The 10,518-nt window shown below is 53.1% G+C and overlaps 5 protein-coding genes across 5 annotated transcripts; 3 read left to right on the top strand and 2 right to left on the bottom strand.

Annotated features, from left to right (window-relative positions):
- Positions 1-1,105: 1,105 nt before the first annotated feature.
- Positions 1,106-2,854, bottom strand: COCVIDRAFT_42093 (hypothetical protein; the record flags this gene model as incomplete). Its single annotated transcript, XM_014696167.1, has 6 exons — positions 1,106-1,830; positions 1,860-1,989; positions 2,042-2,437; positions 2,490-2,550; positions 2,602-2,760; positions 2,811-2,854. 6 exons carry the CDS (start codon positions 2,852-2,854, stop codon positions 1,106-1,108), a joined length of 1,515 nt encoding a protein of 504 aa, XP_014551653.1.
- A 1,323-nt stretch (positions 2,855-4,177) lies between these two features.
- Positions 4,178-5,183, top strand: COCVIDRAFT_112325 (hypothetical protein; the record flags this gene model as incomplete). The annotated part of the gene is made up of 8 exons (XM_014696166.1): positions 4,178-4,227; positions 4,313-4,363; positions 4,422-4,439; positions 4,494-4,510; positions 4,564-4,578; positions 4,632-4,753; positions 4,804-5,020; positions 5,071-5,183. The coding sequence occupies 8 exons, from the start codon at positions 4,178-4,180 to the stop codon at positions 5,181-5,183; spliced, it is 603 nt and encodes a 200-aa protein (XP_014551652.1).
- Positions 5,184-5,771: 588 nt separating this feature from the next.
- COCVIDRAFT_112327 (hypothetical protein) lies at positions 5,772-6,878 on the bottom strand (the record flags this gene model as incomplete). Its single annotated transcript, XM_014696165.1, has 4 exons — positions 5,772-5,902; positions 6,007-6,282; positions 6,389-6,567; positions 6,778-6,878. The coding sequence occupies 4 exons, from the start codon at positions 6,876-6,878 to the stop codon at positions 5,772-5,774; spliced, it is 687 nt and encodes a 228-aa protein (XP_014551651.1).
- A 1,166-nt stretch (positions 6,879-8,044) lies between these two features.
- On the top strand, positions 8,045-8,572 carry COCVIDRAFT_42089 (hypothetical protein; the record flags this gene model as incomplete). Its single annotated transcript, XM_014696164.1, has 4 exons — positions 8,045-8,047; positions 8,213-8,250; positions 8,306-8,452; positions 8,512-8,572. The coding sequence occupies 4 exons, from the start codon at positions 8,045-8,047 to the stop codon at positions 8,570-8,572; spliced, it is 249 nt and encodes an 82-aa protein (XP_014551650.1).
- Positions 8,573-9,558: 986 nt separating this feature from the next.
- On the top strand, positions 9,559-10,221 carry COCVIDRAFT_20157 (hypothetical protein; the record flags this gene model as incomplete). Its single annotated transcript, XM_014696140.1, has 1 exon — positions 9,559-10,221. One exon carries the CDS (start codon positions 9,559-9,561, stop codon positions 10,219-10,221), a length of 663 nt encoding a protein of 220 aa, XP_014551626.1.
- Between the last annotated feature and the right edge of the window lie 297 nt (positions 10,222-10,518).

The raw sequence follows: 10,518 nt of genomic DNA, 5'->3' as shown, positions 1-10,518 counted from the left end.
GGAGTCTGGAAATTGAAGTGCACTCTGACTCTCTTTCTGGCCTCTTCCACGACTCTGTCAAGGTCATGGCCGAGCAAAGAGCCGGGGGGGGGGGGGGAGCGGCTCAGCCAACGCTCCCACAGCCGCCAACCGGAGCATTTGGAGCCAGTCGCTACCAGTGTGAGCGTGAAAAGTGTGAGGCTGGCCGAGGGAGGATGCAAAGCGATCAGCAGCAGCAGCAGCAGCAGCAATGGCAGCAGCAATGGCAACAGCACAAGCAGCACCAGATGCGGCAGGCGATGCCGTGTGACGGCGGCAAGAATCGTCTCCAAGCACAGCATTCACCGAGGCAGGCCATGGCGTCGAGAACGAGGCAAGCCCTCTCACACACGAGGCCGGGGGTGGATTACATGATTCGCTGTGCACCTCCATGGCGCTGATGCGACAGGAAAAAATAAAAATAAGAATAAGAGTTCCCGCACACCCGAGAGATAGCCTGGACAGGTTACCGATCCCACGCCAGGTGCGAGTCAGGAAAGGCGTGGGCTCGCTTGATACCAGCGACCCTCGTCCCGTGCCCGCTTCCCCGGGGCGTAGCGCCGTTGTCGTCGGGAACTCCCTCTGCTCTCATTCGTACTCGCTCCCACTCAAGCTTCACTGTACTGCGTCACGCACAACCCACTCTCCACGGCGCACCCGTCCTTGGAGGATGCCGCCCTCGGCCACGCAACCAGGTCGCTGGAATGTTGCATTGACAAAACGAGCTCGTCATGCATCACCCTCACTACGCACAAAGTGGACCGTCGCTGCTGACCCATCCATGGCTAATTAACTAGTACCCGCTGTGGCAGTTGCGTGACCAAGCCTGCCCGACCTTCTCCGCCGTCCAACTGACCATGTTGAAACGCCTCCGCTGCTGCTGCTCGATGAACCCTCTAGTCTCGTGCTACCCCGTGGGCCAACCCCTTGCCTGCTCCTCCTCCTCCCACCACCCTCATGCCATGTCTCAAGTCTTCTTCAGGTGAGGAACGCCTCCGTCACCCCAACGTACAACCCTCCCGACGCCCCCGTGTCCCGGAAACCCAGTTGTGGGTCATCTTGTGAAGCCCACGACCGATGATGCAGGTCATCCTTTACTCACCATGCCCATCTGGCGTCCTGGGCCCTTGCCCTTTGGTCGCCCTGACTTGGCTCCCATGGAGCCTTGGTTCCACCCCATACCTGGAGCCCCGCCAGGAGTGAACTGGGACCCACTCTCGTCAGACTTGAATCCCTCGCCCTCGTTTAGCACCGTCTGCCACAGCACTCCGATGGCGCTGCTCCATTCCTTGATCGCCTGCACCCGATCCATGTCTGTGCTACTCTCAATCTCCACCGTTCCGTTCTGCTGGTTGATCTTGCCGCGTAACCGCTTGTCAACAATCAGGAACCCTACAATCTCTTGCACTTCAGACAGTGATATCTTGAGCTGTTTCGAGATAAAGGCTAGGGTAAACCGCGTGTACGGCGCAACCAGCTTCACAATCGCCTTGGTGCGCACATTGCGCGTCACTTCGTCAATGTTCTCGGCAATAAAGGGATCCTGGAGCAAGTCACGGTTGTTTTGCAGAATCTTCTCGTATCCGTGAATATCCTCCAGCTGATAAGCATTGACCAGGTCAGTCATGGTCGAGATGCGTGGATCGTTCTGATACGGCTTCGTCTCCTGCGAGTCAAACGGATTGATATCCGAACCCGAGAGCATGGTGGCAAGAACCAGGTACTTGAGCACCTGGATGCGTTGAAGCGAGCCAGCCTCGTCATAATTCTTGAAACTCTCGAAGAAATCACTCTGTGCCCCCTTCCAGTTCTCTGCTACGAGTTAGCGCTGGCCGCCTGACTTGCGTGACATGGATGTGCGTTGTGCTTGCCTTCGCTCATGTGCATCTTGCCACCGCATTCGCGGATGATGCCCATAATCTTGGGATGTGGAACTGCTGATTTGACCTTGAGTGCTCGCTGATAGAGAGCCTTTCGGAGGGTTAGAGGGCATGCACATGAAATCACATTTGGGGCGACTGACCTTTAATCGCTTGTTATTCCTAGTCTCAGCATACATAAGAATCTCGAGCGAGTAGACCTCCAACGAGTATGTGCCCTTGCTTGGGTCGTCGGTGCCGTCTTCCCGCTGGCAGGCCTTGTGCAGCTCGCGGAGCTTCTCGGTAAGCTGACGATAGTCCTTCCTGTCCAACCATAGCCGAGCGAGCTTGATGTTGGTCTTGAGCCACAGCCGCTCGTTGTTGGTACTCTGGAAGATGTCTAAGGTGAGGGCGTAGAAGTTCTCCATGCACCGATAGGCGTCGGCGTCTTCTGCGGCTTTTTCTATAAAGTCGAGCATGTTGTTTATTGACTTTTCCGAATAGTTGCGCGTCACAGCAGACTTGACATAGGTGAGGAGCTCCTTGTAGTGCTCAACTGCCTGTCTTTCCGTTAGCTGTGGCGTTCTCGTTGTCGTGGCGGCATGTACGTGCCTTGTCATAGCGCGCCAGCTTGAACTCGAGCTTGATGGCCTGTTTCAACCCTTTGAAGCCCCTTTGTCCCTGTCAGCTCGTATCCATGACGCCAGATGTGAGTGTCGCGTACCATTCCGACTTTTCCTGCTCCAGTGCAGGCATGCCCAGGAATTCATCTATGGCCGCCTCGGGGTCGTCGGCCTTGAGCTGCTTTGCATTGTAGTACTTGTTTTCGATGTCGACGTCGCCACTCTCCTCGTCGTCGTCATCCTCGTATTCGAAGTCATACCTCAGGGATTGGTTAGATATGGAGACAGTGTAGAAGCAAGCGCGACTTACTCCTCCTCGCCGGAGTCTTGCATGAAGTCGTCATCGTCCGACATGTTTGGGTTAAAGATGTGCAATGTGCAATGCAGTTAGGACTGGGTGGGTTCGTAGAGATATGAGATGCTGGGCCCGAATTGCTCCGTTGGGATGTTTGTTGGTATGTGGCTCAGCAGGGCCAACTGCGACTTGTTTGTCTGCGTGAGGCGGTGATGGTTGTAGTGGTGGTGCCTGCGCGTTAGTAGAGCCGCCCCACTTGCGCGGGGCTAATAAGCTGAGCTCCCCAGGCCGCCATCCCACCTGCACTCTGCGAGGCCGGTCACGTGCCACTGCGTATGCGTATTCGGAGCGGGCTGCTGGTGAAGTGAAGTGTACGTATGTACATGTACGTACGGACATGTGTACACTACTACATGGTGCATAGTAGGTAATATACTATACTACACTAGCACTGCTACGTCGGTGCATGCACAGTCAGCAGCCAGTAACCCAGTGCCCCCCCAAAGCCCGAGTGCCGGCTTGGGGCATGGTGACATGCTTTGGGTGCAGCCCTACTGTTGAGCCCCAACAGTCCTGTGCCCGCACACGGCTTGGGGCGCGTCAGGATGCAGGGACTTGGCGAGCCAGGCCAGAGAGTCGACAAGACGGTAGTTTGTTCACGGTCCAAAGGGCGGTGGATTGGCGTGGGCACTGGATTGGGCCGGGCATCGTGAGTCTGGTACGGCATCTGCTAAGTACCTCGACCTTCTTTTTTCGGACCGGTCTCACACGTGGAGTTCCCCGGACATTCGTATCCCAGATGCCCTATCAGCCACTCGCACTCGCTCTCTGCCTCCATATCGCCCGCCTTGGTTCGCTCTCTGCGCCCCCGGCCGTCATCCGGGCGCAATCATTCGACCCCCTCTGCACTTAGATCCTGCTACCTGCCACGATGCCCGCCCTTCTCCCGCTCTTCTCCCGCCAGGATTGGTGTGCTCACGGCTCTGCTAAGTCCCTCATGGGTCGCCTTGACACCCGAGCGCTTGCTATCGAGGCTGTGAGGTGGTCGCGCGGGTGTGACCAGTGCTAATCACCCTTTTAGGTTTAACCCTGGCTACGAAGGGTGCATCTTCAACTCCACTGCTCCATCCGCCCCATCGTTTGCCTCTCCACACACCAGCATCTGGATCCCTCACAACTTGACACAACCATCCCTGCCGCCCGCTGCTAAGAGCCCTGCCTGCCACGCCTAAATACTCTTCTTGCCGCCACCCTCGCCGCCCCAGCTGCCACTGTTGCTCTTCATCCTCCGTCCTGACAACGCGCGCGCGCCGCGCCCTGCTGCTCCCTGAGCCCACAAAACCACTTCATCGCGGCCTCGTCCCCCCTTCTCGACTACCACCATGCCTTTGTGCGGCGGAACGAAATCGGTGCAGCGCAAGCTGGTACTTTTGTATGTCTGCCTGAACTCGGCACGCCTGCTTGTCTAGGCCTCGGGTCCACGATGCGACAGGACTTGACTAACAGACGTTTCACAGAGGTGATGGCGCATGCGGCAAGACCTCATTATTGAACGTTTTTACACGAGGGTACGTATGCCATTGTGCTCTTGTTGTGTGTGTGTGTGCCTTGCTAATTCTTACGTAGATATTTCCCAACAGTATAGTAAGTACCTTGCGCTTTTGGTGTTGGCGCCCAAGGCTGACCACGCCGCCTCAGCGAGCCCACGGTATTCGGTAAGAGCACCCATCACATTTACTATGCAACATCTGCTAACCCATCATCGTAGAAAACTATGTACACGGTTCGTGCGCCATACTCACATTTCTGCTCAATTGAATTGACCCTGGCCTCTAGACATTTACATTGACAACACACACGTCGAGCTCAGCTTGTGGGACACCGCCGGACAAGAAGAATTTGATAGGCTACGATCGCTCAGCTATGACGACACGCATGCAATTATGCTCTGCTTCTCTGTACAGCCGTCCAGCCATGTGTTTTCCAGACGTTTGCTTACACGTGCCAGGTCGACTCCCCAGATTCGCTTGAGAACGTAGAGACAAAATGGGTTGGTGAAATAGCAGAGAACTGCCCGGGTGTCAAGCTTGTCCTTGTTGCGCTCAAGTGTGATCTTCGCAAGAAGGAGGACGACGATGCCGACGAACAGCAGCCCGAGAAGCCATGCATTGACTACGACGAGGGTCTGCGCGTGGCAGAAAAGATTAAGGCTCTGCGATATCTTGGTACTACAATATCGTCCTGCATCTCTTCGAGTAAACTAACATGAATCCAGAATGCTCTGCTATGAAGAACAGGGGTGTCAACGAGGCCTTTACCGAAGCCGCTCGTGTTGCGCTCCAGGTCAAGACCAGCAAAGACAAGAGCGGAGGCTGCACCATCCTCTAGTTGATTTTATTTGCTCTGTCACCTCGGTTGGACGACTTGACAGATTTCCAACTCCGAACCCTTGGCCTCGCCACCCGCCCCATCTTCTCGTTCAATCAAGGCGCACATCACCAAACTTTTCCCTTTCGCCATCTGCTGCCATTGCATCGTCCCCCTCTTTCTTCACGTGTCGATCTTCATTTCCGTTCAGTGCCTCTTGGACAACCAGCATACGACATGATTTTGGCTCACGCCCATTTGGATAAGAAAGAAAGACGAGCTTTGTGCGAGCTGGCGGCCACTTGCTCATCAATTCTTTTCCATTTGTCTCTGGAGAGGAAGTCTGCTTGGCTTAGATCTCTTGCCTTTTACCCCGTTTTTTTCAACACCCTTATTATTTTATTGTACATGTTCGCTACCAGCTTAGCTGCATCAGCGCTGGCCTTCTTTCTTTTTACTTTTTCTCCTTAGTTTAGTCTTGTGTCGTCTGAAGATGGTGTGCGCATGCGCGCGCTCTTTGACATTGGCGAAAGCCCTCTGTCGCTTCTAGGCTGAAAACATGATTTTTTTTGTATAGAGTGAAAGCATAGTCATGTTAGATAAGATATATCAAATAGCTTGCGCTCTCCACACATTCTTTGCGGGACCCTGCTGGTAGTGATACTGCAATCTTGCTAGTCCTTGTTGCTTCCTTCCTCCCCTGTCTACTACGACGAACCTATCACATCCCCCTCCAACCCCTCCACCTCTTTAACCTTCTTCACCACCTTCGCCGGCTGTCCCATCACCACGGAAAAATCCGGCACATCCTTCGTCACCACACTCATCGCCGCCACCGTCACACCCCTCCCTATCGTCACACCCGGCAAAATCACCACATTGCCCCCAATCCAGCAGTCATCCCCCACCACAACCGGCCGCCCATACTCGATGTTATCGCGCCGACTCTGCACTTCCGTCTCGTGCGTAGCCGCGAAAATAGACACATTGGGACCGAACATGCAGCGCGCACCGATTGTAACGAGCGAGCAGTCGAGAATAGTCAGGTTGAAGTTTGCGAAGAAGCGGTCGCCTATGCTAATGTTGCAGCCGTAGTCGATGTTGAAGGGTGGTTCGATGACTTTTTTTTTGTCGTTAGAAAACACAATGGAGAGAAAGGTAGCCCATGTTTTGTTTTGTTTTGTTTTTTGCCTGGGGGTTATATCATTTAGATGGGAAAAACGTACAAATGTCGTCGCCTAAATGGCCGATTACTTCCTTGAGCATTTTTGCGCGTTCGGCGGCGAGGACGTCGAAGCCGGTTGCGGGGTCGGTGGAGGCTGGGGGGAACCATGTGTTGTATTTGTTGGCGAAGGCGCGGGCTTTGAAGCGGGCGGCGGTTAGATCGCGGGTCCAGGAGTCGTAGCTGTTTTGTTATGGTAAGTTGGTTGTTGTTGTTGTTATTGTTGTTGCCGTGTGAGGAAAGGAGTAAAATAGTTTGTTTGTAAATACGTTGATGAGATGCTGGAAATGTGGAATCTGGCGCTGAGAAATGTAATGTATGTGTGGTGTGTGTGTTTTGTGTTTCATAGAATATGAACATGCTGACTGAATAGAGAACACATGGTATACATACAGCATCCCTGATATCATCTTCTCGTACTCTTCACCCCATGGAACATGGTTGAGCTTCTTCGCCTTTTCTATCTCTTGCATGTTCTTTTCTTGTGCTGCCATTTTTGCGTTTTCTGAATTAGTCCTCTTGAAAAGTCTCAGACCTGGTCGATTGGATTGCGAAATGTGTCTTGAAACAATGTATCAAATCTTGAATAGATGGTTCGTTATTACTTATACAAGGTCGTGCTCACAGGTTCCCCGGAGTTCCCCCACGACAAGCACCTCGAGACACGCTAAGTGGGGTAGAGAACAGGTCAGGCCGGTCAGTTGGGGTAATACCTCGCACTTTAGCGCTCAGCCAGCTCCCTCCGAAGTTTTTCCTGAGGGCATGTGATGCACTCAGTGCCAAGAGACGGTATGCATCCGTTTGGTGGTTACGTGGTTACTGGCAGTAGGTAAGGTGGGAGACAACCTCACGTGTCACAGCTGCACACGGCGCGACTTCTGGCCACTCACAACTGTACATGTACACTGACGTCCAGTAAAGGCCTTGTCGGTCCGATGCCACTTGAACCGCCACATATTTTTCTGCGTAATGAACTGTGGCTTTTGATGATTGAGGGCACTGACACGGCTTCCAATGGTCAGACTGGGCCAATGCGGGCCCCGTCTCAGCCTTGTGTCACCGCTTTCGTTTTATCGCCATAAAAATCCCATTTGCACAGCTTCAGACAGGGACCTGCCAAGTGGTTGAGGGTGAATGACGCCTGCATGCTGTTCCCGCAACTATCTGTCGCCCTTAGGCGCGGGGAAGCTCCGTCATCAAGGACAAGGAATACCGTACTTGCGATACTCGTGAGGGGTTCATGGAGGTATCTCTCCTCACAAACCATGAGATTCTTACGTGCGATCATACTTGAGATGTTTAAGAAACAGTCGGGCTGGCTATAGTGCTTCGCTTTGACTCGCTCTTTCCACGACTCAGCGAACAAACCCCTCTTGCTCATCGCTGAAAGGCAAAACTGTTCAATATCCAGTCCTGCTCACAAGTACACATACACACACTGCCAATTGAAGCTTATGTTACTCGCCGCCGGTGAAAAGTGTTTGGTGCACGGACGCCAGTGTTAGCGCGTCGGCTAACCAGGCAAGGCCCGCCCACATTGGTTTTGCACACCCTCTCCTCCTCTACAAGCCGTCCGCGTCCTCGACTCTCGCGCCCAATCCATCGACTTCAAGCCACCGGCGATCAACAACCAGTTCAAGACTCTCCATAAACCGTCAATATGGTGAGTTTGACCCTGCGAAAGCACAGCGGAGCGTTTGCGAGGGGCTAGTGGGCAGGCACACGAGACTGCCGGGAGTTTGCCACATTTGTGCAATTCACACCCTTTGGCCTCGCAGCGCTGCGCAGAAACAAAAAAGATGAGGAATTCGGGCTAACAATCCGCCAGGTTCTCGCAGTTGACCTTCTCAACCCCTCCCCGGCCGCGTACGCATACATCTCCGCCTTGTCGACTTGGGCCAGCGACTAACAGCCGATCTAGTGAGGCCCGCAAGCACAAGCTCAAGACCCTCGTGCCCACCCCCCGCTCCTTCTTCATGGACGTCAAGTGCCCCGGATGCTTCACCATCACCACCGTCTTCTCGCACGCCAACACAGTCGTCGTCTGCCAGGGCTGCTCGCAGGTCCTGTAAGTTTTTTGGAAACAATTCGGTACATTGCAAAGGGCAAGGGCTAATGTATTCACAGGTGCCAGCCCACTGGTGGCAAGGCGCGGTTGACCGAGGGCTGCTCTTTCCGAAGGAAGTAAGCGACTCGTTTGTAGTGACAGCGGGGATTGATGGGTTACGATGACGACTATCATGGCATAGGGTGTAGATCTCATTGGCGCCGCTCGGCTCGACCGCAGGATAGAAGAGGGATCTTTCGACTCGAGTCAATACAAAAGTCAACAAAAACGGGAGTTCCGGATATCTTAGCGCTCATGGACCACCCTTTTCCCTCGATTCTATTTCCTTTTTTTGTTCGGCATGGTCTTTCAGCTTTCATGTACATGCATGTGGGAGGAGAGATGGCATCTCAGAGCCTTTGGATTAGTCGTCCAGGGTGAGGACCGGTTTGCAATCGAGGATACCTACGCATGCTAGCGGTCCCTTGTAAATCAAAACGTCAAATCCTCACACTCGTTTCGCATCAATTGTAGCAAGTGACTTGCTATTCGTAAAGGTAACGAAATATCTCTACTGCCTGCATAACATGTGAATGTATCTTTGATGGGGCTGTTTATTAATGTATGCCCAACCTACGGACTGCCCAAACTCGACATAACGCCAAGATTTACCCACGTGACGGCTTCAACTTAAGCAAAAAAATATTTCGATCTCCACGCAAAAAACATACGACAGCGGGGATTCGCCAGTGGTCTCCTGGAAACAGCCGGTCCGCTGCTATGTCCGCTAGCGCCGTGACAAATGTATATATACATTCAGCTTTGATAAAGCTTTACACCTAGCTATAATAATGATAACTACACCTGGTTCGAATGTCGTGTTGTAGGGGGTGTCACTAGAAACAGCATGCTGGGGCAATGTTGGCGATCCCCGGACGCTACTTTTTTTAATCAGCAGGGTGTATCCGCGGCATTTACTGATCTTCCTGGCAGCCTCACGGAGCTGGAGGCCCGATCAACTCCCCTCTTCGTGGCAAAGGCGCTAGACACGCTCAGCAAAGTAATTTCTTGTCTCAATCGTCTAAGTCATACCCAGGCACCGTCAGCGTTGTTCCAAAAGGCGAACCATGGCTCTACCACTTCTTCCACGATCCAAACCGCTGCCGATCATTCACCTTAATGGATTCCCTGGAACCGGAAAACTGACCATTGCACGAGAGGTCGTTACAATCTTACAGGAGCACTTTGCATCCTTTGGGACGGGAGAAAAAGTCAAGCTTGTGCACAATCATCTAATGATTAATCCCGCCGATGCTGTCCTGCACAGAACGCAGCCAGGGTATCAAAAACTACGCAAAGCGTTGCGAGACGCGATATTCTCGACGCTGAAAAGCGAGCCCGCCACGTTCACCACGGCCTACCTGTTCACCGACTGGCAGAGTGGTGATGATATTGGCATACAAGTGTGCAAAGACTTTCAATCTACAGCAATTGAGCGAGGGTGCGAATTCATTCCGATTATTGTCCACTGCGAGCAGGCGGAGAACATTGCTAGACTCGGGAACAGTGATCGGGTACTCTGGAACAAGGTCACTGACCCTGAACTCCTGATACGATTTCGAGAGGAATTGCACCCACCACCAGTCCATCTGTTTGAGGATGTGGACACCCGCTTGGAACTGGACGTTACAAAGCTGAGTGCTCAGCAAGCAGCACAACGTATCATGCGACATGTGCTCACATGCCTATCCAACAGCGCGAGCGATGTTCTGCGAAATTCGGAACCATGACGATGTATATAGCTCTTATTGCATTGGCAAGGGCAAGGCCTCGAGAGTCTGTATCGATCGTATCAAATGGTGCTCTGAGCCTTTCGAAGATCCGCACATGCAGCTGCTGTTCCACTTTGTCTCTTGCCCTCATCAATTCCTGCTCATCGAATCCATCGAAAGACGCCAGTACTCCAATGTCGGCAAAGGACTTGCCACTGGCGGCGTTGTAAAAGGCCCTCAATCTCCTAAAGACGAGCTCCATTGCAATGAAGAGCACCTCCTGACGTTCGGCACATTAATGATATCTCCTTCAGC

The sequence above is a fragment of the Bipolaris victoriae genome, assembly GCF_000527765.1.
Source record: "Bipolaris victoriae FI3 unplaced genomic scaffold scaffold_132, whole genome shotgun sequence".
Lineage (NCBI taxonomy): Eukaryota > Fungi > Ascomycota > Dothideomycetes > Pleosporales > Pleosporaceae > Bipolaris > Bipolaris victoriae.
This window is presented reverse-complemented; position numbering and strand designations above follow the sequence as displayed.